The sequence below is a fragment of the Musca domestica genome, unplaced genomic scaffold (assembly GCF_030504385.1).
Source record: "Musca domestica strain aabys unplaced genomic scaffold, Musca_domestica.polishedcontigs.V.1.1 66, whole genome shotgun sequence".
NCBI classification, from domain to species: Eukaryota; Metazoa; Arthropoda; class Insecta; order Diptera; family Muscidae; genus Musca; species Musca domestica.
Window position 1 is genome coordinate 3,905,338 of NW_026712376.1, and position 26,466 is coordinate 3,931,803.

The 26,466-nt window shown below is 32.1% G+C and overlaps 8 protein-coding genes across 25 annotated transcripts in view; 3 read left to right on the forward strand and 5 right to left on the reverse strand.

The window, feature by feature from the left end:
• The first annotated feature begins 2,099 nt into the window (after nucleotides 1-2,099).
• On the forward strand, nucleotides 2,100-4,754 carry LOC131805928 (protein wntless-like). The gene is made up of 2 exons (XM_059129716.1): nucleotides 2,100-3,563; nucleotides 3,693-4,754. The coding sequence occupies exons 1-2, from the start codon at nucleotides 2,255-2,257 to the stop codon at nucleotides 4,067-4,069; spliced, it is 1,686 nt and encodes a 561-aa protein (XP_058985699.1). The 5' UTR covers nucleotides 2,100-2,254; the 3' UTR covers nucleotides 4,070-4,754.
• Nucleotides 4,755-4,840: 86 nt separating this feature from the next.
• Nucleotides 4,841-5,608, reverse strand: LOC131805929 (uncharacterized). Its single transcript, XM_059129717.1, has 3 exons — nucleotides 5,217-5,608; nucleotides 5,078-5,165; nucleotides 4,841-5,011 (listed from the first exon to the last, which is right to left on the reverse strand). Exons 1-3 carry the CDS (start codon nucleotides 5,496-5,498, stop codon nucleotides 4,968-4,970), a joined length of 414 nt encoding a protein of 137 aa, XP_058985700.1. The 5' UTR covers nucleotides 5,499-5,608; the 3' UTR covers nucleotides 4,841-4,967.
• Nucleotides 5,609-7,188: 1,580 nt separating this feature from the next.
• LOC131805918 (immediate early response 3-interacting protein 1-like) lies at nucleotides 7,189-7,708 on the forward strand. Its single transcript, XM_059129704.1, has 3 exons — nucleotides 7,189-7,386; nucleotides 7,442-7,540; nucleotides 7,605-7,708. Exons 1-3 carry the CDS (start codon nucleotides 7,299-7,301, stop codon nucleotides 7,658-7,660), a joined length of 243 nt encoding a protein of 80 aa, XP_058985687.1. The 5' UTR covers nucleotides 7,189-7,298; the 3' UTR covers nucleotides 7,661-7,708.
• On the reverse strand, nucleotides 7,542-8,340 carry LOC131805917 (biogenesis of lysosome-related organelles complex 1 subunit 2-like). Its single transcript, XM_059129703.1, has 2 exons — nucleotides 7,904-8,340; nucleotides 7,542-7,846 (listed from the first exon to the last, which is right to left on the reverse strand). The coding sequence occupies exons 1-2, from the start codon at nucleotides 8,258-8,260 to the stop codon at nucleotides 7,709-7,711; spliced, it is 495 nt and encodes a 164-aa protein (XP_058985686.1). The 5' UTR covers nucleotides 8,261-8,340; the 3' UTR covers nucleotides 7,542-7,708.
• An 840-nt stretch (nucleotides 8,341-9,180) lies between these two features.
• Nucleotides 9,181-12,545, forward strand: LOC131805934 (uncharacterized). Its single transcript, XM_059129721.1, has 5 exons — nucleotides 9,181-9,195; nucleotides 10,916-11,095; nucleotides 11,151-11,272; nucleotides 11,458-12,009; nucleotides 12,068-12,545. The coding sequence occupies exons 2-5, from the start codon at nucleotides 10,934-10,936 to the stop codon at nucleotides 12,483-12,485; spliced, it is 1,254 nt and encodes a 417-aa protein (XP_058985704.1). The 5' UTR covers nucleotides 9,181-9,195; nucleotides 10,916-10,933; the 3' UTR covers nucleotides 12,486-12,545.
• A 4-nt stretch (nucleotides 12,546-12,549) lies between these two features.
• LOC131805933 (zinc finger protein 658B-like) lies at nucleotides 12,550-14,862 on the reverse strand. Its single transcript, XM_059129720.1, has 2 exons — nucleotides 14,619-14,862; nucleotides 12,550-14,558 (listed from the first exon to the last, which is right to left on the reverse strand). The coding sequence occupies exons 1-2, from the start codon at nucleotides 14,772-14,774 to the stop codon at nucleotides 13,119-13,121; spliced, it is 1,596 nt and encodes a 531-aa protein (XP_058985703.1). The 5' UTR covers nucleotides 14,775-14,862; the 3' UTR covers nucleotides 12,550-13,118.
• A 2,432-nt stretch (nucleotides 14,863-17,294) lies between these two features.
• LOC101898292 (nurim homolog) lies at nucleotides 17,295-18,495 on the reverse strand. The gene is made up of 3 exons (XM_005176888.4): nucleotides 18,028-18,495; nucleotides 17,787-17,957; nucleotides 17,295-17,727 (listed from the first exon to the last, which is right to left on the reverse strand). Exons 1-3 carry the CDS (start codon nucleotides 18,352-18,354, stop codon nucleotides 17,464-17,466), a joined length of 762 nt encoding a protein of 253 aa, XP_005176945.1. The 5' UTR covers nucleotides 18,355-18,495; the 3' UTR covers nucleotides 17,295-17,463.
• Nucleotides 18,496-22,501: 4,006 nt separating this feature from the next.
• The window catches only part of LOC101897554 (serine/threonine-protein kinase mig-15), a 137,253-nt gene continuing 133,288 nt past the window's right edge, over nucleotides 22,502-26,466 (reverse strand). For all 18 annotated transcript variants that reach the window (XM_059129683.1, XM_059129688.1, XM_059129687.1 and 15 more), the window contains one exon: nucleotides 22,502-26,438. In XM_059129683.1, the coding sequence (XP_058985666.1) occupies nucleotides 26,265-26,438 (174 nt within the window). In that variant the 3' untranslated portion in view covers nucleotides 22,502-26,264. The remainder of the gene's footprint in view (nucleotides 26,439-26,466) is intronic.

The window sequence follows — 26,466 nt, forward strand, 5'->3', positions numbered from 1 at the left end:
GTAGTAAAAACTTTTATATTCTAGCATTTCTGGAACAGACCAAAAATATATATACAATTAGTTATTATTAATATTAAAAAAATGAATTTCAATCATAAATATTTTCCTTAAAATTATGAGCAGCAGCAACAACTTCCATTTCACCAATCAATGTTAGCCACATCGGTGATCACTCAACGATAGTTGCTTTTATATTTCAAGCCATTTCGTTGAATGTTGTGTTTCTTAAGAATCATTTCACCAAAGAAGCTATTTCCAAAAAAGGAATGTGAAATAACGTTTCGCAAAAATATAATATATTTTTTCAATTATGTGATTTCGAACATTATAATTGATTTGTCAGAACGTCCGAAGTGCTCACAATATTTTGGGCTTTAGATGGTATCATTAAACAAACAAATTATCTCCGATAGTATATTAGCAAATATTCCATTTGTTCGCACCCTAAATGTATTAACCTATATTCGCGTTGCTTTATTGGTTTGTAACCTTTTAGTTCATGTATGCATTTCATTGAATAAAATTAAAATGTTAATTCTATGGTACAGATAAAAACTTCTCTATGTAGTGTATTTATTTATTTTTTTATTTGACTTCCCTCGTATGTTGAAATTGACTTTAAGTGATATAATATTCATGAAACAACAATAAAATTTGTATTTATGTATGGATTATGAAAAATAACTGACCTAACTGTTTTGTAAAGCATTCCTTGCAAATATTTTTGAATTGTCGATAAGGTAAGAAAATAATATATATAAGTAAAATTAATCAAGTTATAGAATTATATATTGTTAAATTGTTACTTTTAGTTGGACATGTGATTTCAGAAATACAGATGTTTTAATCCTTATTTTCGGAAATCGTATGCCGAATTATTTTGTTCTTCGGTTTTTTTTTTTAATTTTTGCGTACTTCATTTCTTCTTATTGTGGACAAACTGTTTCGTTCTATCAGAAAGAAGGTGCCATGATAGGAGAATACACAGCTGCTGGGACATTTTAAATGTAAAATTATTGAAATTCGTAAAAACTGTTGAAAATTGCGTATCACAAAAACCTACGATTAGTGTCGTATTAGAAAACATACAAAAATTTACTTATTTTTGACAAAACATTTTAACATTTTTGACATATCAATGTTCCTAAGCCTGTATTCTGCTACAACTAAGTCAAATCACAATAATAGGAGTAAAATCCCCATAACAGACGACTTCCAGTAACAATTTGTAAAATTACAAATTTTAGAGTTATTGTATATTTTATTCAAAATGTGTATATGTTTTGACAGAATAAGAGCAACAAAAAGAAAAAAATTGTTTTTAAGGGGTAGCTTTGTTCTACCTTCTGTAATTTTGCTACGGGCCAACCTTATAATGAACTTGCGTTATATCCTTAACAACATATATTCAAGATGCTAAAAAATCAATAATTTTGATACAACTCCGGAACTCTTTTGAATCATGTAGCCACCTTAGACTTCAAATGATACCTCTATTGTATATATCTGTTTAGTTGGTCCGGGTCTAAAAGGGTCTCAAACCCTTACTTTTGTGTCAAATCATGGTACAATAAGGAGGTAGAAAAGCTTCGTAAAATTACAGAAATACCGTCATGAGGCTATGCCCGCTTCCTGTCAAATTTGCATGCGAACCAGTTGTTTTCATTTATTCAACATGTGTCCTCATTTTTAAAATCAGTTAAATGGCGCGAAAAACTAATTAAATGCATGGATTTTCTTTTAAAAATATGATTTAAATAGTTCGATCTTTCAACTACATGGCAAAACTGGTGAATAGCTTCAATCCGCGTCCCGCAATGTACGCGTCTTCCAATCATTGATTTTAAAATTTTTTTGTGTTTATTTTTTAGAAAAAAAAATGTGATCAGCTGGTAGCTCTGCCTTACATTTTTATTCTACCATGGGTCAAATATCCGGGTATCCGGGTTAGTTTTTGCTTAACTTGAGTTGTTCCCAATCTTGTGAGTTGTTGTTATTTGTGCATACACCTTACTTATTACAACGTATGTAACTAAAATCCGTTTGGGTAAAAGTCGACTTACACATCCCTGAAAACAAATAATATTTCTTGAGCAGACAACTCTTTGTTTACAATAACGCCGAGATTGTTTATAAACTAATTAGTAGCAGCGACGCGCGACAGAGCGGTACACAAAAAGTTAAAAACTAACAAACACCACTGCTTCTGTGTTTTTAGTAAGGAATTTCCTTTAAGGAAGGGAGGTTATACAAAATGTCTGGTACTATCTTGGAAAATTTAAGTGGCCGGAAACTTTCCATATTGGTGAGTCTGCTACTACTTTCCCAAGTGATTTGCTTCTTGTTGGGTGGTCTGTTTGCACCCGTACCGGCAGGCCATCAAAATATTTTGGGTATGGTATGTAAAGACAAACCACAGCGGCAAAATGACACCACTTTTTGGTTATACTCACGAGGAGCTGGGCAGTGTGCATCCATATCGCAAGAAGAAATAGAACAACACTATACCAAAATGGCCAACGAAATTGTGTACCTATTTCAAATGCCCCTTCCAAGGGATGGGAAACAACTAGACTATTCGCGTTGGCAACAAAATCTTATTGGGGTTCTTCAAGTAGATTTGGCCTACGTATCCGAAGTAGGACTGGTTGAACCACCAAAGGAACTAAAATTGACCATCGATGCCCGTTTAGCTTACCGGAACAAAGAAGATGCCCCAAACGATTGGAAATTATATGCGCGATCGATAGAAGAACGATATCTGGATTGTCATTCGGTGCATACAAGTCAGCAAGAAACATTATATTCTTGTGAAATGATACCACTTTTTGAATTGGGAGCGCTTCATTATGATTACTACTTACTAAATTTGCGTTTTCCAATTGACACTGACATGCGTATGAACTTAAACATTGGCCATATGCATGATCTAACTCTGACGGCAATTTATCAAAATGGTGGTTTTACAAAAGTCTGGTTGTCACTAAAAACTGTCTTATTCCCTTTTATTGTTGGAATTATGATTTGGTTCTGGCGTCGAGTTCATATCTTACAACGATCACCAGCTCTCCTAGAATACATGCTGATTTATTTGGGCGGTGCTTTGACATTTTTAAATTTACCTTTGGAATATTTAACACTCGGCTTTGAAATGCCCTACATGCTGCTACTAAGCGATATACGTCAGGGAATATTTTACGCAATGCTCCTCTCGTTTTGGTTAGTCTTTGCTGGAGAACATATGTTGATACAAGAATCGCCACAGAAGAATTCTATACGCTCCCGTTATTGGAAACACTTGTCTGCTGTTGTAAGCTGTTGTTTGTTCCTGTTTATTTTTGATATCTGTGAACGGGGTGTGCAATTGCGCAATCCTTTTTATTCTATATGGACCACACCGATTGGATCAAAAGTTGCCCTGAGTTTTATTATACTGGCTGGCATATCTGCTGGAGTTTACTTTATATTCTTGTGCTATATGGTTGGAAAGGTATTTCGTAATATTGGCGCTAAAAGAACATCCCTGCCATCAATGTCACAGGCTCGTCGTTTGCATTATGAAGGTAAGTCTGACTAAAACTACAGAGATATTCCTTTATAAAATATTTTTCGGTTCTGTTGTCGAATCATTCTTATTTATTTATATTCAATAAACACGTAGTCTTAAAATATTAACTATATTTTAATCTTAGGTCTTATCTACCGCTTCAAGTTCTTAATGCTTGCCACTTTACTTTGTGCCGCTTTAACTGTTATTGGCTTTATTATGGGGCAAGTAGCGGAGGGCCACTGGAAATGGGATGAAGATATTGAAATTCAATTGACATCGGCATTTTTGACTGGAGTTTATGGAATGTGGAATATATACATATTTGCCTTGCTTATTTTATATGCTCCTAGTCATAAGCAATGGCCTTGCGCAAACTCAAACGAAACTTCACAATCAAATGAAAATATTGTGGCAGCAGCAGCCAATGAAGAAATCGAATTCAATAATTTGCCATCCGACACAAATCCAAGCGAAATTTCGTCGCTTACATCCTTCACACGTAAAGTAGCTTTCGATTAAAAAGTATGTGGCAAATATTTTCAATCATAAAAATTGCACGGATGGCTTATTTGCAGAGATATCGCATAGTGTCTAATTCTTAAAAACGCACGTTTGAAAAAATTATAATTAATTTCTTTAGCGAAGAAATGACAATGCGTTGATTAACAAAGTTCGCGCGTGTCATTTTTTTACTCATATAATTTGTAGGTATAGTAGTTTGTAGAGGAAAAACCTATTGTAGAATGATCATATTTACACTATTTCAGATTAATCTAAAAAATCATGAAAAAATGATATTGTGTGTTTGATATTTGCTGGAATTTTAAATTTTATAAACATTAAAAAAATTAATAATATATTTACTGAAATTTAAACATTATCATAATAATCTCAAGGCAAAATGCACTTTTGTACCGTAAGTTCAGATATACATTTTCATTCAAATTAGTTAAATTTCTTTTGTTTGTTTTGAGTGTGCATAAACCTAAAATTTTAATGCTTCCATTAGCATTTCTTAAATATTATTAATATGTGTATGAATATCCAGTATTAATTATGAATGCAATTCTTTATAACATTTATATTAACTGTAAGAACTCTACATTTTATTTCATGACGAAGATTTTTCATATTTTTATCTTTTATTAAATGTAGAAACATATTGATGTAAAACATTTTTTTGTAATAAAAACCATAATTCACATGTTTCGCCATTTGATTTAAATTTCTGCTTCTCTTCGAGTTAGTGTGAGTAAGAAATTCCCCCACAAATGACAATTTAGAATAGTGCTATACATAATTTCGTCTATTCGTTTAATTTATGTAATTTGCGAAAAGTTTAATTTTATATAATAATATCAAGGAGGGAATGCTTCTTAAATTAGAGCTGTATGAATTTCCTACATCAGCGCTGAATCTATTGAGACAAATAATATGGCCTTGGACAAGATATCGTTTGGACTGGATTTAAAATTGTTACGAAAAATGAACCATTTACTGGAATTGGCTGGTCTAAAAGAAATTTACCTTCATCTGGCAATCTGTTGAACAATTCTATTATATTCGAAACTTCCTGATGACCGGTACTATTAATGTCTGCATATTGATCTTTAGGCTTAAAGAAAAATAATAAATTTTTATACAAGTCCATATGTAGTTTACTCACTAAAATATGTCGAAGTTTCGTTAGAGGTTCATTAAAATTTTCTGGCAGTGCTTTAAATGGCTCCAAGTTGAAAATATTTATTCCGTTTTCTTGATTTATTAGAAAATATTTAATAAAGCGATTTCTTAATATTCGATCCTCAATTGTTGCATTTGATTTCTTCAATTTAGCCAACCAACGCGTACTAAGGTATTTTTCCCGTGAATTGTAATAGCTCATAAAACGTTTGTATTTTTCCAAATTTTCATTGAAAACATCATCGAGTTGTTCGATATCCTCCATAATTTTTAACCGAATAACAATCTTTTACACAAGAATCAGATAATTTTGATGAATGTTCAATTTAAAAAATATATATATGACAGTTATATTCATGGCTGGCCTACCTAATATTTAACTTTCCCACTATGGTAAAATCATGATAAAATGATACAGGCTGATACAATGAGCTGTCAAACTAATTTTGGAATTGAAATTATTGGATGAAAAATATAGAAATTTTAAAAAAATGTTGATGAATGCATGTCATAACAACCTCCGATTGGCGTCGTATAAGAAAAGCTTTTAAAATCCATTTATTTGGGCATATCAACCCAGCTGCTGGTACAATGAGCTGTCAAACTATTTTTGGAATTGAAATTATTAAAAATATCGAAATTTGTAAAATTTATTGATAGATGCATGTCATAACAACCTCCGAGTGGCGTAGTATAAGAAAAGCTTTTTAAATCCATTTATTTTTTTGAGATATTTTTAAAAAAATTTTGACATATCAATGTTCGCGAGTGTATGCATCTACCTTTATTCTTCTACTATGGGTAAAATGTTTTGAACGTCCGTATTACCCAAATACGCCAGGCACATATCTTAAAATCTACCAATTAAAAACGCTTTAAAAAGGGATAATTTTCAAGACGCTCCCAATTGTTGTATTTTCTAATTACAAACATCCACAGTTTTTGTTTTATTTTAACTCAAAATAAAAGGAAATTGTTAAATTGTCAATGTTGAAATTGTGTGTTTTACGTGTGTGGTGAACTGAATACTTCGAGTTTTTGGTAACGCTTATGGTTAAAATAAAAATGTAAAGTCATTTTAAATAAGCATACCCATATTTCACTGCTTGGAAAAAAGGTTTCCATCTCTGAATATTGTGTATACAATGGATGTTGTCCAATGAATAATTTGGAAGAAAAATTGTAAACATATGATTACATGACTCTACCTTCTTAATTCTACCTTGGTAACGCTTCAAGAATTGAAATTATATGAATGTACGAAACTTCAAAGTCGAATAATTTCAACTGAAATCATGGCTTAATCAGAAACGTGGCTCAAATTCAAGAAACTAGTAAAATGCAACTCTGTACCGGAGTCTTATAGTGCCAAATAGACTTTTTAATATGCAACAAATTTTGGTAATTTTTTTTAAAACAAAATTCTTATATATAAGGGAAAACCAAGAACCAAGCATGAAATATTGGGGTTTTCCATAAATTTGAATTTAATGTAGTAGGGCTATACAGTTTTATCCCAACTTGCACATCTCCTGCCCATTAACGTCGAGAATATGCATTTCTGTTGCAACTGAATTTGAAATAATTTCAAATTATTTTATTTTTTTTTTTATTAAAAATAGTACACAAAGAAACCATGGTGGAAGAATACAGGTAGATGCATCAACGCTTGGGAACATTGATATGTCAAAGTTCTTACAATGTTTTTCCAAAAATTAAGTAGATTTGTATATGTTTTCCTATACGACGCCATTCGAAGGTTGTTATGATATGCATTTTTTTTATCAATTTCAAATAATTTTTCATTCAAAAATTTCACTTCCGAAATTTGTTTGACATTTCATTGTCCCAGCAGCTTCTACCTATATTCTTCTACCATTGTGCATACCCTACATAAATGTACGAACTAGTTGGTTCCGATAGTTCTTATTCAGCAAACGCAATCATTGAACACATTCGTTTTGAAATGCCAGAACTCTATGTGTGACAATTAACTAAACGTCATCGTTTTTATTCCTGAAGACTTCAACTCAAAACTTACCGAAACTGCAAAACATTATTAAAAATGTTTACATTATGGACATTAGTGGAAGCCTCTTTGCTATGTTTGAATGCCGTATGCGTTTTACATGAAGAAAGATTCCTTGCCAAATGTAAGTAAATTACGATTGATGGAGCCTTCACTCTTAACCTGCCTATCTATTTTAGTTGGTTGGGGCGGACAGCAACAAAATACTGAATTTGGACAACCAACCGCTAAAGCACAAATCCTAAATTTGGTGAGATCGATCCGCACTGTGGCAAAGAGTATGTATAAACCGTCTTTATTTTTCAATGGTTAGGCTTATTAACATGGCGTTTTGTTTTTCAGTTCCTTTGATATTTCTCAACATTATAGCAATCATATTTAAATTACTACTTGGATAATCAATTGCATTACGATGAATAATAATAAAATACTTTGGTTTTCTATAATCACATGTGTGTTTTTCTTTGTAAAACTGATTTAACGCGATTTTCTAGAGCTATTGAGTAGGCATCCAATTTATAAGCAGCGGCTTCTAATTTGTCTACAGTGTCGGAAATTTCATCAATCTGTTGCATTAAGGGTACCTGTCAACGGGGATTGCTCAGCATTATTTGAGTTCCAATTTTGTTTATCTTACTTACCAATGCCTGAAACTTTACACTCAAATCCGCTGTAGAAACTGCCAAATTCTGCGCTATTTGTCTCATATCTGAATATTTTCCAATTGTTGCTCGATTCATATTCTCCAATAGCTGATAGTCTTCAATGGGTGCCTGCAGTTCGTTAGTTATATATTCTTCCGTTTTACGAAACATTTTCGTTGCCAGTTTACTTAAGTTGGGGTCATGGGGGTCAAGAGCTTCAAAACTACTAGTACTAGTTGATAATGTTGGTCCTCGGATTGGTGAATCCAATTGTGGGTTATGTGATGTCTGTTGTTCTGGATGCTGGATTTGAGATCCAGGGTTTGTGATTGATCCTTCATTGTTATTGGACATTTTTGATAGCTTATTGGATGTTTACAAGTCACTTTTACGCTGTGTTTTGTTTTTATTTAGATACAATACCGACATAAAGTAATCGAAAAATATCGAGAGTGAATGTATTTTTGTTATCGAATAAATACAGTAAATGCCACTTACCAGATATATGGCAAATAAATCGTATGCTCTGTTCCAGTACCTGCAAGAATCTACTACTTTTGCAATTTTCTTCGATATTATAAAGGGAAAATTATTTTTTGCAATATTTCTCGATGTTATAAACGAAAAATAGGTTATCGTAGTGAAAACTCTTACATTCTTGCAGTTTTGGAGCAGACCATTAGTTGGAGGATAGTGCGAAAAAAGATAGGAGGAGGTCACTGTTTAAAGAATATACAAGTATTGAAACTAAAGAAATGTAAAGTTTACAATATGAGTTAGTATTTTTATTTATTTTTTGAAGTCAATCCGAATGATTATATAAAGGTAAGGACTACATTTCAAGAATCTAAGAGAATATACTACTAGTTCTTGGTCTGTTCCAGAAAAAAGATAGGAGGAGGTCACTGTTTAAAGAATATACAAGTATTGAAACTAAAGAAATGCAAAGTTTACAATATGAGTTAGTATTTTTATTTATTTTTTGAAGTCAATCCGAATGATTATATAAAGGTAAGGACTACATTTGAAGAATCTAAGAGAATATACTACTAGTTCTTGGTCTGTTCCAGAACTTCAAGAATGTAAAACTTTTTATTACGATGACCTGTTTTTCGTTTATAACATCGAAAAATATTGCAAAATTAGTACATTCTTGCAGGTTCTGGAACATAGCATTTGCAATTTTTCGATATCATGAATGGAAAATCGGTTATCGTTTTTAAATCTTCGGCGTTCTTGAGATTCTGGAACAGACCAATTATTACGAATTGTTTTCTTACAGACCGCTGGTAAGTAAAAAATGCCATATTGTTCCATTCATCCTATTAGGCCTTTTGGTGGGGTTCCACACAAACTCAGGGGGAGCGGTCATCCAGGGGGTTCTCAAGTGCGTTTTGAGGCCCTACATGTTTTTTTTTTTTTTGTTAATTTTTCTTGGCTTAACTCTAGTTTAGTAAAAACTTCATCGAAATTTTTTCCAGTGATAGGTATATTTAACTTGATCTCGGAAAACAATTTTTTATTGGGGGACGGACCTGGGACCCCAGGTTTTTGACCCGAAAGTCCGGGTTCAAGACCCCGACTAGACCCGGATCCAATTACCCGGTATATATGAATTGTTGGAAAGCTTATGAAAATACCTATCCAACAAGTGGTAACATTATGGGGTTCGGAAGTTAAAGTCAAATTATCGATTTTTTGGTCCGGATTTTTTATAAAACCCCCAAAAAGTCGAAAAAGGGCCCATTATGAGGGTCAATCAGATTGATGCCAAATTATTGCTGACAGTCAAACCTTTCCAAATTGCTACAATTTGTGCTATATATGGATCATTCCATCCGGATATATGGATCATTCCATCCGCATAACCTGATTCTAACCATTTCATTAAAATTATGTTTTCAATAAAAATGAAATAAACCTTTCATATGTCTCAAGTTTAGAAAACTTTAGTTAGCGTTAGCCGGTGTGGGACTTACCCAGAGGAGAAAATCTCAAGTCCCGGCACAAGATCGTCCAATTTGTCCCCCATTAAAAGAATTAAAAGAATTAAAAGAAAGGAAGCACCACAAATTTTAAGAGTTTTATTAATAAAAAGGAAATTAGCAATTTTAAGAGTTTTATTAATAAAAAGGAAATTAGCAATAAAATAACAATAGGTGTGTCTGGTTACCCTAAAATTTGTAGCAATTGTTACAAATTGTTACTGGAAGTCGTCAGTTAACCCGAAAGTTCTGCAAAAGAGAGCGGTTGGAGAGAGAAATTTTGACAGTTCTTTCAATGAGAGTTTGCAAATTCTTGCTGGACAAATTTCTTCTTGTAATCACTTCCAACTCTTCTTCTTCTCATTCATCGACACTCAATCAGATGCTTTCTATATTCCTGCCTTAAACGAACGTTGTATTTAAAAAAGCAAAGTCATATGACAAAAAATCACAAACGGCTGTCATGAATTGACTATAACATAACAAACATACATACATCGACACTCAAAGTTTTTAAATCTTAAATTAACAGAAATAAACATAAATACAGCCTCGATAAGATGCGGTTCGCGTAAACGATAAAGCTTGTACTTATATTTAACTAATATGATATAATAACAGTTATTGCACATTAAAACAACAATGCATTTAAGCTTGAGGTCTATGTATTTTCAAAATTGAGCAGAGAGAAAACTCATAATTGAAACATATTCTTAATTAATTCAACAAAATACTATAATCCATTTAAAACGGTCGCTATTCCCTTGTTTGTTGTAGTCATTAAAATCAAATATAAAAAAATATGACCACGATAAGATACATGTGTGATTGTGCTATACCATAAAGCCATTACTTTAAACTTAAATACATATCTACGTATGTACGTACACTCAAATGTGACATGATAATAGTTATGGCACATTCTTTATTAACAGATTAGAAACGAAAGGAAAACCACAAAAGTCCCCAAACCATTCCAAGAATTGTCTGCTCTGTGACTTATTTCAAACATTTAACTTTGCAGTTGTCATTTGTATTAACCATGCCTTTGTTTAACGAGGAACGAAAATTAACAAATCTGTTCGATGGCACAGAGTGGAATGTTTATCAGTCGAAGTTGCTAAATTTGGGAGTTGGAGCTCCTGGCACTGATTTACTTCAATATTGTGGGGATATTTTTTGCAAAGCCACGGAGCATCGTATGGTTTGTATTATAATTAATGAAAATCTAAGCCAATTTATAAATAATTCATTTGCAGAAAATTGATAAGGAAGAAAATTTGTCTATGCTTTTTCAATATGGACCCACTTCTGGTATTTATGAAGCAAGATATGAGATTGCTAAATATTTTACCCAAATGTATGGATGTGAAGTAAAATGGTAAGTTTTATACGGCAATTCGTAAAAATTCTGTGTGTGTTTCGAAGGTATTGTTCAAAAAAATTCAAAATGGTCAAACCCTTTGTCGCTCTAAGAAATTACGCTGTATCTTAAATATGTAGTTCCTTGTTAAAAAAAATCTATACAACACAAATTAAGTATGGAATATTTCTTCTATTTGTTAGTGAAGATTTGATCATTACCAGCGGGGCCACGCAAGGATTACAATTAATACTCTCAACGTTGGTGGATTTAAATGGTTACGTATTTGTAGACGAATATACCTATATGCTAGCATTGGATTGTATGAAACAATTCCAAACGCTCAATATTGTGTCAGTGAAATTAAATAAGAATGGAGTGGATTTAGATGATCTTGAACAGCAACTAAAAGAAAAACAATTTAAAAGCGACAAAAAAGAATTCTGGGCCATGTACTATACGATACCAACATATCACAATCCGACTGGTATACACTTTTCCCCTGAAGTATGTGAAGCCTTGGTCAAATTGGCGAGGAAATATGATTTTCTTATATCTTGTGATGATGTCTATAACATTTTATGCTATAAAGGAATGAAAGTTCAAAAAAGACTGTTCGCTTATGACGCAAAAGATGATGCCGATTATAAAGGCCATGTCATATCAAACGGAAGTTTTTCAAAAATTTTGGGACCAGGCGTGCGTTTGGGCTGGATGGAAGTACCAAGGAGAATGAAAACATTATTGGATTCAAGGTAATAATGTAAATAACAATGAAGAAAGTTTTTTCTCTTAACTTTTTTTTTGCTGTAGTGGATTTATCAATAGCGGTGGCTGTCTGAATAACTACACATCTGGCATAGTGGCAAGTTTATTCCAGCTGGGATTAGCCCAGCAACATATTCAGCGTATGTTTGATGCATACAAGGAACGCATGTTAGCCACCTGTGAAGTGTTTGAAAGAGACTTGCCAGCTGGCTGTCAAATAATAACTCCAGAAGGTGGCTATTTTATATGGATATCTTTGGGAGAGAATGGCAAAGCATCAGAGTTCCTTAAAATGTGTATGGAAGAAGAAAAAATATTTTTCATAGTTGGATCAAGATTTGCACTTCATCCGGACAAGAGAGACAATAGTTTCCGACTATCCATAGCTTTTCACAGTAAAGATAAGCTAATTGATGCAGCCGAAAGAATATGTCGCTGCCTTAAAAAATATTTAAACAATTAATGCAATATGATATGAATTTTTATCTATAAAAATGTTGACAAAAAAAAAAAAAAAAAAAAAAAAAAACGATAATAATAAAATAATTTATTTAATATGTGTTTCATTTTGTATCACCATGAGTAGTCATAGTCAGGTGATTCCAAGCGGAAAATACAGCCATTTGAGAGGTTTAGAGTTTTTGTAGTGTTTTTGATTTTGGTTTCTCATATCTATATTTTGACCAATTTTTTGAAACAATTTTCCAGTCATGTAAAAAAATGCGTCAACATCGAACATAGCAATAATTTTGACGTAGGCTGAGGTCATAATTCTGCACATAGTCTACTTTCGAAAACAGTTTATCAAACAATTGGAAAGTGTTTTTAATCGAATGACAAAACTAAGTCTACATTTTGTGAAACCCTCCAAAATAGGTATTTGGATATAAAAAATTCATGCGTGCGTTTTTTATGGTTTTGGGACTTTGTAAGATTACCATGAAGAATTTCGGGTGGGAAATTGAAGGTATTTAAAACGAGGCCTCAGTTAATAAATGTCTCGTCAAGTAACTCAAATCAAAAATTCAGCCACTTGATAACATTAACAATAAAATGTTTATTTTTTGTGAAATCCGAATGGTTTTTGTGAAAAATATCAGCTGGACTCCAACTCAGTTCCTTTCTTTAATGCTGAGATTTCTTCACGAAAATTATGGCGTTTTTGTTGATGACGCCTCAAATCAATATTCCGCCAAAATTTCTCTGAACATTGTGTACATTGAATCGATTTTCCTGTCGTGTGAATAGCCAAATGCTGTTTTAAGTGACACAGTTGTGTGAAACGCTTTGAGCAGAGGTGACACTCATGTTTACGTTCATTTTGATGTAAACTAAGGACATGTTTTTTCAAATGGTCCAATGTTGCAAACTGTTTATCGCACAATTGACAAATGTGTTTCTTAAACTGTGTGTGAATACTGCGAATATGCTGTTTAAGGTTGAAAGTCGAGTTGAATTCCTTAGTGCAGTATGGACAATGTATAAATGCGGCCTCGGTGTTTTCAATGCACTTTGTCCTTTTATGCAGCTGGTAATCTCTAATGGTGGAAAATGTTTTTTTACATGATTGGCATAATAATAAAGATAGTTTGTGGGTTTCTATCAAATGCCGAAGCAGTATAGGCATTTTGTGAAATCTCTCAAAACATTTGGGGCAAAAAAATGCATCAGTATGTTTTCCATTGTTTTGTTTGTCTGTAGGATTGTCATGAAGCATTTCGGGTAGATGTAGATCTAAAGCCTCCCAACATTCAGAAAATTGGAATGAATTCTCATTAGTATGAGCCAGTAGAAACTCATCCAAAAATTCCTCATGCATTTCTAAATCCATGTCATCTTCATTCAGTGTTTCGTGGTCCTCATGTTGTATGGCACTGTCAGCCTTCGATGAATGAAATTCATCAAAATGGGATTTAATACGTTCAGCGGTGGACATTGAAGTTATTTCTTCACATTCTCCACAGAAGTAATGAAGGTGCGTATGGCTGTGTACATCATGTATGTGTCTTGTAAGATATCCTTTGGAAGCGAAAAATTTACCCTTACATATGCAACAGGAGAATTGCAGTTTGTTGTGCAGCAGACTTTGATGATTTGCAAGTGTCTTGTCATATTTAAAGCATAAATGACAAAATTTGCAAATAGCAACGCCTGATATTTTCGTTTCATTACAGCAATCCTTTTCATGAGCTTTTAGGTGTTTATATGAACTAAAAGTTTGCTCACATTCCAAGCATCTATACACCCGAGGAGTGTTATTTTCAGCTTTGCAAATTTTTGGAGTTGCTTCTGTTGCGTTTGAAATTTTTGGTAAAATGGGTCTCGCGTTTGCCCTTTCACGTTTGTTGGTTTTTAGTTTCTTGCCAGTAATTTCATTGGGGATTATCGTCGTGGTGCTGTGTTGAAATTTTTCTTCTGCCTCAATAGTCTTTCTCAACAATATTACCGATTCTTTTATTTGTTGCACAAATTCGAAACAACTTTTAAGTTGTGTTAAACATTTATCGCATATAGACCAGTTGTCGTCTAAAAATAACTATAAGAAGAGTTATTAGTTCATCATTGAAAAACCAATATATGTATGCATTTTATTTACTTGAAAAATATCTATGCAAAAAATCTTGACCATCTCTGCAATTATAACCCTTTGTCCTTTGGAAATATCAGTACTTTCATATTTTAGTTTCGTCGGATCGGCTTTACTTCTCTGGGCACAAAAAGTGCAGCTATAAATGTTAGTGGTGTTATTCATTTTCAAGTCGGAAGTAAGTCTTCTATTTAGTAACTTAAAAACAAAATTAAATAACGATCACAACTTCTAAAAAAGGCAGGATAGACTGAATGCATGTACTACACTAAACGCATTTACAAAATACCCATTAGTGCATAGAACTAAGCAATAACATACAATTCATGCATGGTAGAAAAATACAGGTAGTCGCATCGGCACAGATGCTGGGATAATGAACTGTCAAAGCGATTTTGAAATTGAAAATCGTGAATGAAAAATTATTGAAATTTGTAAAAATTTTTGAAAAATTCATACCATTACAACCTCCGATTTGCGTCGTATAAGAAAACATATAAAAATCTACTTATTTTTGACAAAGCGCTTTAAAAATTTTGACATATCAATGTTCCCAAGCGTTGATGCATCTACCTATATTCTTTTAACATGAATTCATCGTAACATCCATGGTAGAAGAATACAAGTAGTTGCATCAACGCTTGTGAACATTGATATGTACAATATGTCTAGTTTTTTTTTTCAAAAATAAGTAGATTTTTTTTATTTTTTGTTTACGCATTTTTTAACAATTTTAACAAAATTGAATAATTTTTCATTCAAAAATTTTAATTCCAAATTTGGTTTGACAGTACATTGTCCCAGGAGCTGTGTCGATGAGACTAATGTGGCGTTTCCACTGCACTTGATTCGCTCTCTATTCGTTGTTTGACCCTTAACTATGAAAAAACTACCTAATTCTTCACACAAAATTTCCTGAGCGAACACTCATATTTGTACGTTGTTCAAATCAAATCACTCTCAGAACAACGAAAAAATATGTCCCATCCCTAACAAATGAGAGCATTTATCGAAAAAATAAATTATGACATTTAAAAATGAAAAACAGAAAAATTTAATGAAATTTTAAAAATTTTTGGGAAAACTGAAAATTATGAATGAAAACTACAATGTTGAATGGCGTATGTACATTCAAACGAAAGTAAATTTTGTTTTCTCTCTCATTCGAGGTACGCATTTGGTCCACGAGTTGAAATTTCCACAGAAAACTCCAAACAAAAGGGGCAATATTTTCAAAATGTTTGTATCGGCAGAAAAAATATTTGACAAGTGTCCCTCCAGCAGAATTTAAAAATGGAAAAACACAAAAATATGTTCAAAATGTCAAAATTTACAAAAAAGTTGAAAACGTGAATGAAAATTGTAAAATTAATGATATAATAAATCTACGGAAGGAAAGCAATAATTTCTTCTATTCATATTAGTGAGAATTTCATGTATTTTAGTATAAATTCCCATTAAAATCAACAAACAAAAATTTTGTAAAAAGGAATTATTTTACTAGGAATTACGAACCGTCCCGTATGAACGGGTTAATTCGTGTACCTAATTCTGAGAGCGAACAACGTTGTTCGGTTTCCAATGGAAACATGCTATAAATGAACTAGAAAAATGCATCTAGTGTCAAATAGACTTTTAAATATGCAATATTGGCTTTGTTTATTTTTAATTTTTTAAACAAAATCAAAAACAATTGTCAAAATTTCTTTACATTTTGGTGGCTGTTTGTTTATAATTTGTACCCTATGGCCCATATACGCCATTGTCCAAGAATAAGTCTCCCGCAAGCCCGCAGACTATCAAACTTAATGTCAAAAGGAACAAATAGAATTTAGTTCCAGCTGGCGAAAAATTATGAAATTTTTACTGAAGGTAGGTCTTGTTATCCTAATCCTAGCGACATAATTTTTTTTGGGAAATCAATACTTTCCGAGATACTTTTTTATATCTTAATCAATAATCGAAATAAAAACTTAACAATGTCACTACAGGTAGGTTGTTGTACCCTGACAGAACATTTTCGGGAGGTGGATCCATACTTTCCGAAATATAGGGTTCAAAACAAAGGGCTTGAGATTTTCTTCCCTGGGGTTTTTAAAGTTGCCAGCCTTCGATCAGGGCTTTAGATTTTCACCTCTGATGAATGTCCAACACCAGTATCGCGAACCAAAGCTTTTTAAATCAGCCGACCTTCGGCCAGGGCTTGAGATTCGGGAACCAAAGTTTGCTTAAATTTAATATTTTTCAAATAACCGACAAAATTTAAGGAGGGCATTTCTTAAAATTTGGAACCCTATATTTCAGGAAGTATGCACCCACTTCCCGAAAATGTTTTGTTGTTATAATCAGGATACGAAAATCTACCTGCATTTTGAATTTCGATTATGGTGCTAAACTCAATTTAAGCCTTTCGTCTGACTAGTGTAACGCCCTACGGCATTTTCAGACGGAATAGTTTATACATATGTGCTTTCACATTTGTGTATTTCCCTATATATCTCAAAATTTCCAATATTTAGTGTAAAATTGCCTTAATAAGGTGTTGCATCATTCAGAAGAGATGTCCCACAATCTTCTGGGAAAAGCTCTGCTAGAAAAAGCCTCGCATTTGGTTTATTCTGGTATATTCTCTACATATGCTTCATTGTAATAACTTCAAAATAAATACTAATTTTGTTAGTTGTATTTATTTATTTATTTATATATCAAAAGTTTTAAGTATTATTTTACGTTATAATAAGCGATGTAGTGGTGATCTAACAAAAATTAGACGTTAAAATATTCAGTGATTCAAATGGAGGGGATAATGTTTCTCTTAAAATATGTTAAATGTGTTATGATATGTAATAAACCATTAATGAGATTTCAGCTCTTCTTTTTTGCGCTGCAACTGACATTTTTGATAAATCAGATCACTGTGATCGGTGGACCAAGCGAAGTACATGTATGCAGTTAACATTACCGCCAAAAGCAAACGATCTAAGGTCATAAGATTTGTGGCCCACAAGATCACTGTCAAACCAACAAAGGATGGATGCCGGACATGTGAAAACAGATGTCTCAGCTCGAACGATTTGTATGCCAAGGGTTGGGCATAAGACTTCATATCGTAGTAGGCCTGAAAAGAAAATTTGTAAGAGAAAATTGTGCTTTTCACTAAAACAGTTCCGAACAAACCTGCTTAATTCCAATAATTTCTGGCAAATCCATTATCATACTGCCACCACAAATAATCATCCACGCAAATGCGTGTAACAAAACAAATGACCACCATAACCATTTGTATGCATCGACATCTACTTGCCACAAAATTATAGATGATGCTGTTATCCAATTTTTCATTAAATACTAAAAGACAGAAATTCAAAACATTCATTAAATACAAAACTGTGGTAGTATGCTGCGACAAGGTACATACATGTAAACAAAACGATGATGTCAAACTATAAATAGCCCGCTCAGCCGATGCTAATCCAATCGATTGAAATACTTTCTTCGCCCAAGATGATTTCATAAAGCTATGCTGGAATATGAAAAGTATCAGATACAGGGTGTTGAAAACCATCGGCCCATACGCCGTCTCCAGACGTGACTTGTTATCCAGTAAATTGAAGACCCATGTATAAATTTTTGAAGTTTTTCGAGGCGCTGACAAAAATTGTACTAAATGAGTTACCACGTACAAGGTATAAATAAATGATACAACGGCGAGCAAGAGAACGATATATTGTTTAATCGATGCCATTGTTAGCACCAAAATATGATATTACTCTGTTATTAAATCAAATAATGAAACTCTTTTTTGTTATAAACAAATGGAAGAGCTTAATATGTCCGTAGTATTTTGATTGTCGATAGAGATTTATAGTTCCTTACTGAGCTAGTTCGATTACACGATTCATTGAAAAGATCCCATGAAGCCTAGTTCATTCTAGTTCTCTGAACTAAATGTACGCTATAGCGTGTTTACACACCAAATCTTTGACCGTATTAATTGTGACCATGGTAGAAGAATATATGTAGTCGCATCGACACAGCTGCTGGGACAATGAACTGTCAAACCGATATTGGAATTGAAAATTTTGAATGAAAAATTATTAAAATTTGTAAAAATTGTTGAAAAATTCATATTACAACAACCTTTGATTTGCGTCGTATAAAAAAAAAACATTTAAAAATCTAATTATTTTTCATAAAACATTTTAAAAATTTTGACATATCAATGTTCCCAAGCGTGGATGCATCTACCTATATTCTTCTACCATGATTGTGACGATTGTTTAAATGATTACAAGGACTAACCCAGATATAGATTTCTATGTAGACGTACTCTTAGCATCAGGAAATAACATGGTAGAAGAATACAGGTAGATGCATCAACGCTTGGGAACAGAAATTGATTTTTATAAATTTTCTTATATGACGCCAATTGGAGGTTGTTATCATATGCATTTTTCAACAATTTGTATAAATATAAATAATTTTTCTTTCAACATTTTCAATTACAAAATTGGTTTGACAGGTCATTGTCCCAGCAGCTGTGTCGACGCGTTTACCTATATTCTTCTACCATGGGAAATAACATGGTAAAGAATACAAGTAGATACATCCATGGTACAAAAAAGGTAAGGTAGAGCTATCAGCTAATTGCATTTTTTTCTAAGTGTGCCCGACTTCTGCCAATTTTGGTATGTATTTATTGTTTTAAGATATGAAAACAAAATATTTTCAAAACGAAAGATAGGAAGACACGTACATTGAGGCTCGCGCAATAAAGCTATTAACCTGTTTAACCATGAAATTGAAAGATTATACTTTTTGAGAGAATTCATAAAAATGAGGAAAAATATATAAAAAAATTAAGACAACTTATTGTATATAATTTTGAATGAGTCTGACAGAAAGCCTTGGGACTGTATTTCTGTAGTTTTACGAAGCTATTCTACCTCCTTATTGTGCTATGGTTTAGATCATATTTTTGAAATTCCAGGCATTTTATTCATTTTTCCTACTGTTTACTTGTTGCATACAAATTTGACAGGAAGCGGGTATAGCCTTTGAAGTTTTACTAAGTTGTTCAATCTCCTTATTGTACCATGGATGCATCAACGCTTGAGAACATTGATATGTCAAAAATGTTTAAATGTTTCTTCAAAATAATATGTTTTCCTCTTCGACGCCCATCGTTGGTTGTAATGATATGCATTTTTAACAATTTTTATAAATGTCAATAATTATATATAAATCATTTGATACGGCCAAAACGTGCCTCATCGAAATAATGGTTCTTTAACTTTCGAAGGGAGTATCCGATTTGGTCCAAACTTGGTACATCGTAACATTATCGTTAAGCTTAGATCGAGTTCGGAGATGTTACAAAGGTCGAAATTTCTAAATAAAATATTTTACTGCACAGAAAGAGAAATGATTATCCGATTTTGTTCCAACTTTTCAAATCCTAATATTTGTATTAGTTCTCGGTCAGGTGCGAAAATGTACAAAATCAATCAAGTACCTCTCCCACAAAGGGTCAAAATGTTGAATAAAATGTAATGAAAGTGTGCGATCCACTCCTTTTGGAACCTCCCCCACAAAGGGTCACAATTTGTGAATTTCTATGAAGCTCATAAAACGCGAAATTAATATCCGATTTCATTTAGACTTGGCACATCTCCATATTTCTATCAACACAATATGTGTCATAAAGATGGTAGGACTATTCCTTCTGGTTCATCCCCCACAAAGGGTTAAAATTTCGAATAAACAAAACGAAATAAACGAAATTATTTCTATTAGCCCAAGGTTTGGTGTGAAAATGAGATATATCGGGGTCCACTCCTTCTGGTACCTCCCCCACAAGGGTCAAGATTTTGAAAATCATAACGCTCAAAGAAAGCAAAATAACCATTCAAATCCATCCATCTTCTCAAATTTCACACATCCAAATATTTTTGCTAACGCAAGAGCTGTTGTGAAGATGATATATATCTGCTAAACCCTTCTGGTACCACACCCACAAAGGGTCACAGTTTCCAATACTTATATATGCCATAACTGCGAAACAAGTCATTGATTCTTTACACCTTGCTATATCTAAATATTTTGCTTAACAAGAAATCTGATATGAATATGTATTTTATCGAAATATATGATTTCGCACAAGATTGGATATAAATGTTCGATTTCCTTCAAATGTTGCACATACCAAATTTTTTATCTGTATAAGATGTGAAGTATGAAAATGGAATACTTGGGTCCGCTATATGTTACCTCACGCATATTTCCACACTTTCCAAAAATTTATACATATCTCATATAAAGTGAAGAAAGTAGTCGATATAGTCCAAATCTGTCACGATTTAATATTTATATCAGTTTTAGGTAAGCTACGAATTGGTCAATATTGGCCAACTGCTTTGGAATCTCCCCCATAAAGAGTCAACAGTTTGAATAATCATAAGTCAATGCTGGAGGTATACATCTGTCGGCAAAATCGACTAATACCATATTACTTGTGTTTTTTACTTGTCTGTGTTTCAACCTTAGAATATTTGTTTAAAAAAAAAAAGAAAACAACAACGAAAAATATTCCGATATATAAATTGTATTTTTATTTACTTCAAAATGTAATTATTCATTTTTGTGTGTTCATATTGTTATTATATTTACGTTTTAATTATTATTTATTTCTTTTTAATATATAATCTTGTTTATCTTTGTGTTAATTATTTATATAAGTTATATGTTTCAATTTACGTTTCTCTTATATAAATGTTTATAATTGTTTGTTTGTGGTTGTTGTTTGGGTTTCTTGATGTTTTTATTTTTTTTGTAGGGCTTATGTATTAAAATTTATATGAATTATGTTTCATTTTTAATTGTAATTCAATGCGCGTGGTTACTAATCAAATTTTTGTTTTAGTTTAAATGTTGATTGATTTTTTGCGAAAGGTGAAAGACTTTTTATTAAATAAACAAAACATATATGTATTTCTTTTTTTAAATAGCTATCACTTAAGTTTTTACAAATGGCGTTATTATTTTCCTTTTTTGAATATTTTTAAGTTTGGTTAGTTAATAAAATAAACAAAAACAAATATAAATATGTATATAAAAGGAGGGACATACAAAACATTAAACTTAAATTTAAACAAGAATTAAAGTGGACACAGATGGTGTTAATGCAATAGAATGAGGAGGGATGAATAAAGGAAAATGTTGTTAATGGAAGTGTGGAAACTCTACAAAAACCATTTAAGTTTTATACAGAAGAAATTCATTTTGAAAAGTAAATAAAATATGTAATTGTCATGTTGAAGTTTTTTTTTTAATTGTTGATAACGTTAATAATGTTCTTTATAATAATATAATAATAATAATAATAATGATACAAAAATAACTTAATGTTTTTTAGCTAAGTTTTATGATATTTTTTTAAACAAATTGTTTTTTATATACGATTTAATTTCTTTCATATAACTAAAAAATTAAATGCTTTTTGTGTATTGTATTCTTTTTGAAGGAAATTTAAAATATATAGTGATATACTGAAGTATAAAATGTTTTATATATATTTTGTTTTTGTATAAAATACAAAAGAAGAAAAACTAGAATTCCCAACTAAAGTTGCACTTTAAAAGAAAGAATTTTTTTTTTAGATCTTGTAAATGTTAGTAAAACAAGGAGTACAAATGCCCGAAACATTCTCGCTTTTCTACAGACGAATATGTTTGCATATAAGAATAAAATATCTGGTGTATAAGTGATTTTTGTTTTCAATTTATTTGCAATGATTATTTATATCTAAGCAGTGAGCGTGAATTATGTTTCCTTAATGCATTGTAAAAATGTATAAGAAAAAAAGTGAAAGATTCGTTTGTTTGTTTGTTTGATTGCATTTATGTATGATACATGTGTTTTTGTTTTCGGTGAAAAAGTATTTCATTTTAGTTTTTTTTTTTCGTTTTATAGGATCATTCTTTTTCTTCACATTTATTGACACTTTCTGCTTAAAAAGTTTTGATAGTAGTAGTTCTTTTACAATGATTAGTCGTCTCATGTGCTATCCAAGCATTAGGTATTTGAAGAGAGATGCTTAGATTCTTAGGAAAGATAAAGAAAAATATCAAGTGGCTGATGTCTCTTGCATGTAAGTTACATTAAGTATTATAAGGTAATCCAGAGCCGACGAGGATAAGGCCAGGGCTTCAAATTCTGTGCTACGAAACTGTAATTTTAACTTTATGTTAACAATTCTGGTTTAACAAAATTACAATGATATATGAAAATAATCCCACAGGTCCTTTCGGATAATTTAAAAGTGTTCATACACATATGTAATGTTCTAATAAGTTTGTGTTAACCATGGTACAAAAAGGAGGTAGAACAGCTTTGTAAAATTACAGAAATACAGCCTTGAGGCTATGCCCGCTTCTTATCAGAATTATTCAAAATTATGCGCAACAAGTTGTTTTAATATATTTCAAATTTTTTTCTCATTTTATAAGTGAGTTAAAAAGCGCGAAAAATGAATGAGATTGTTCAATCTTTCAGTTCTGTGGCAAAACTGGTTAATATCTGCAATGCGCGTTTCTTTAATAATTGATTTTAAAAATATTTTGTTTGTATTTTCAAAACAATGAATACAAGTACAAAATTGGCAGAAGTTGGGCACACTTAGAAAAAAAAATTACAGCTGCTAGCTCTACCTTATCTGTTTATTGTACCATAATTTTAACGACTGATTTCACGGTAGAATACAGGCAACAGCAAGTGTTACCCACAGAAATTTGTTTTTCTACGTAATACCGAGCAATATGCCCAAATATGTAAACAAAACAAATGATTTTCAATAAATTATTTTAATTTCAACAAGTAAAAAAGCAGCCAAGTTCGACCGGTCCGAACTTTTAATACACTCCACCATTTGGAAGGAACTTGAAAATATTAAAAAAACTGAAAACTATTACTTAATTGAAAACCATTATATGGGGACTATACGAACTTCTAATACGAAATTTGAAACAGTTCCAGTGGATAATGTCGCTAAAATCATTGAAATATTGAATATCGGGAGGTACCGTTATATGAGGGATAAACGAAAACGTGAACCTGCATACGACTTTTTTTGTCATAGGCTTTAGTACTCATTGCGAGCTTAAAATACGAAATTTGTTAAAATTTCGGTGAATAATGTCGCAAAAATCATGAAAATACCGAGTACTGGGAGGTACCGTCCTATGGGGGCTATACGTAGACGTGCATACAAAATTTTTTTACATAGGCTGTAGTTTCCATTAAAAACTTCAAATACGAAATTTGAAACGATTCCGGTACATAATGTTGCTGAAATCATCAAAATACCGACTATCGGGAGGTATCGTTATATGGGGACTATACGAAAATGTGGACCGACATATCCCATTTATGAACTTAATCTGCCTACTGGTAAACTATGCATGTATGCAACATTTTAGTCCTCTATCTCAATTCGTTCGAAAGATAGCTTGATTACAACAGACAGACAGACGGACATCGCTAGATCGTTTTAGAATTTTACGCTGATCCAGAATAAATATATTTTGTAGGGACTATTATGAATATTTCGAGGAGTTACAAACGGAATGACAAAGCTAATATACCCTCTACAGAATGGTGGAGGGTATAAAAATGTTGATATTTGGAATTTGGATTATTAAATTGAAAATGCAGTTCTTTTAGTTCTAAAATGTTTGATTTTAATGCTTTCATATCATTCCTGTGAATGTATAGTTGCTAGTTGTAGGTCCAAATCTTTCAAAACTTCAAGCAATCCCTGGGAAATTGTGAAAAAGGCAACATCCCCTTTGAAATTGAAACCAAACTGCATATATACATAAAGTTTTCTACATTTTTCAGTTTTAAAAAACATTAAATATACGACTTCCTTCCTCAACTGCGAAACTTAACCGCGAAAATGCCAACGGCAATTTTTTTATTATCAGCTAACATTGTGTTCACACTGAACTGCAGTAAAATTTTATATAAAAAAAGTGTATACCTATGGAAAAAAGTGTACCTAGAAATGGAATTAAACCACAAAACGTCAATTCGGATTTGACACTAGTATAAAGTCAAATCACCTGGGGTTTGCTGCTACCTGTAATAATTGTACCATGGACTAATTTAAAAACTCACACACGAACTCTAACATATCTAGATTTTCAAATACCATAATTGTAGGGAAAACATAACTGAAACGAGCAGGTTAAAAACTTTCTGGTCCGCTGTTGTGTGTCATTACACTGAAAAACTCGATGTCTTTTGAATTAAAAGCGGGACAACGCCTCAATGCACTCTTTCACGCTTCGGGATAAACAAAAGATTTATGTGCGCCGCTCTTTAAAATGGGCCAGATAATTTTTATTCAGTCGAATATTAAGTTATCATAGAACTTTCAAGGTTTATAAAACGATTTTTTGGTGTGAAAACTAGATGTTCGAAATATAAAGAAGTACTTACTCTGAAAACTTTTAAATGGGAAGTATGTGGACAAATCTTTTGGAATGGGGAACCTGGCCATTGGAGGATTCAAAACCAAATCGGCACCAGATGATCTGATGTCCATGATGCGACTAGACAAATACAATCTTTTTAAAGTAATTGAAAAGAAGAACATACAAATTTAACCTATCTTTCTTCAAACACATGCATCGGAAGTGTCACTAATCAACGTATTTTACATTTAACAATCAAATCTTTTCAATTATTGCTTTTTTGTTTCACTTTTGTTTAGGCTGTTGATGTGGCGCATAGTACAGTACATTTCCAAGTTGAATTTCAGTTCATCTAATTAATACATGAAGGGCGGGGCGTTTGATTTCTTATTATGTTTTTTTTAATTTATTTGTTTATATTTAATATAGTTTTATAAACCTGATTTAAATCTGGGGTATATACTCTTCTTCTCTTTTTTTTCAATAATATTATTGTAAAAACTTGTTTAATTTTCATATTTATATATACTTCCACGAACCATTGAACCTTTGCACTGTTTTTTATGCTGTTCAAATTCATGTAGGTTAGCGTTCTTTGAAAAATGTGCATCGGCACTTTCGTTTCGTTTTTTTCTTTATATCTTCCATTTTTTTCATTATATATATCAATATAAATTGTTGATTTTCTTTTCTGTTTTTCGTTTTTCAACTTAAGACTAAGTTTTAATTATTTTCTTTCAATAAAAATTAATAATGATATAAAATAAATGATTTTCTCAATACTCAAAATCATTATAATCCACATTTCGACATGGTTATACATTTGTTTTTTTTTCTCCCATTAAAAATAGTAATAATAATTGTAATAAAGAAGAAAATACACAAAAAAAATACTCATTCATTCTCTACAACATGATCGTATCATTATTCTGTTTTTTTTTTTTTTTACTTTTGTTCAGTTCTCTAAGTTGTTCCATAAGAAGCGGGGTTGATTTTCATGTAGAAGTGTAGTAACAATTCGAAATAACAGTGATACTACAAGTGGGGTACAAATCAAACGACCGACCGACAGACAGACAGACGTCAAATGGTAATACTAGGTAGTTGGATGTTTTACTGCCTAATGAAGCTATTGTTATTGTTGTTGTTTTTTCATAGTTTGATCTATGGACCATATTTGTTACCAATTCGCCATGCCTGGTTTGTTGAGAGTCATGAAGTAGATTTGACACGATGAAGCACCTTTGGCACTGCTGAAGAATACTTTGTCATTGCGTTCGCACAAAAACTTCAAACGTTGCGCTTTTTTATGCATGAAGACACCATCCAAGTGACCCGTTTCAACCGAGCGTATCTATAGGCGAATTTAAAATCAGAGTGAA

Bases quoted from the DNA above. Each gene is read 5' to 3' on its own strand.
- LOC131805933 (XM_059129720.1), bottom strand. From the start codon at position 14,774: ATGAATAACACCACTAACATTTATAGCTGCACTTTTTGTGCCCAGAGA. The intron at 14,559-14,618 runs GTAAATAAAATG...CTCTTCTTATAG, and splicing joins TTTGCATAGATATTTTTCAA to TTATTTTTAGACGACAACTG.
- LOC131805929 (XM_059129717.1), bottom strand. From the start codon at position 5,498: ATGGAGGATATCGAACAACTCGATGATGTTTTCAATGAAAATTTGGAA. The intron at 5,166-5,216 runs GTGAGTAAACTA...TTTTTCTTTAAG, and splicing joins CGAAACTTCGACATATTTTA to CCTAAAGATCAATATGCAGA. The intron at 5,012-5,077 runs GTAAATTTCTTT...TTTTAAATCCAG, and splicing joins CAACAGATTGCCAGATGAAG to TCCAAACGATATCTTGTCCA.
- LOC131805917 (XM_059129703.1), bottom strand. From the start codon at position 8,260: ATGTCCAATAACAATGAAGGATCAATCACAAACCCTGGATCTCAAATC. The intron at 7,847-7,903 runs GTAAGTAAGATA...CCCCGTTGACAG, and splicing joins GTGTAAAGTTTCAGGCATTG to GTACCCTTAATGCAACAGAT.
- LOC131805918 (XM_059129704.1), top strand. From the start codon at position 7,299: ATGTTTACATTATGGACATTAGTGGAAGCCTCTTTGCTATGTTTGAAT. The intron at 7,387-7,441 runs GTAAGTAAATTA...TATCTATTTTAG, and splicing joins AGAAAGATTCCTTGCCAAAT to TTGGTTGGGGCGGACAGCAA. The intron at 7,541-7,604 runs GTATGTATAAAC...TTTGTTTTTCAG, and splicing joins GATCCGCACTGTGGCAAAGA to TTCCTTTGATATTTCTCAAC.
- LOC131805934 (XM_059129721.1), top strand. From the start codon at position 10,934: ATGCCTTTGTTTAACGAGGAACGAAAATTAACAAATCTGTTCGATGGC. The intron at 11,096-11,150 runs GTTTGTATTATA...ATTCATTTGCAG, and splicing joins AAGCCACGGAGCATCGTATG to AAAATTGATAAGGAAGAAAA. The intron at 12,010-12,067 runs GTAATAATGTAA...TTTTTGCTGTAG, and splicing joins AAAACATTATTGGATTCAAG to TGGATTTATCAATAGCGGTG.
- LOC101898292 (XM_005176888.4), bottom strand. From the start codon at position 18,354: ATGGCATCGATTAAACAATATATCGTTCTCTTGCTCGCCGTTGTATCA. The intron at 17,958-18,027 runs GTATGTACCTTG...TCTGTCTTTTAG, and splicing joins CATCATCGTTTTGTTTACAT to TATTTAATGAAAAATTGGAT. The intron at 17,728-17,786 runs GTTTGTTCGGAA...TTTTCTTTTCAG, and splicing joins AAATTATTGGAATTAAGCAG to GCCTACTACGATATGAAGTC.
- LOC131805928 (XM_059129716.1), top strand. From the start codon at position 2,255: ATGTCTGGTACTATCTTGGAAAATTTAAGTGGCCGGAAACTTTCCATA. The intron at 3,564-3,692 runs GTAAGTCTGACT...TTTTAATCTTAG, and splicing joins TCGTCGTTTGCATTATGAAG to GTCTTATCTACCGCTTCAAG.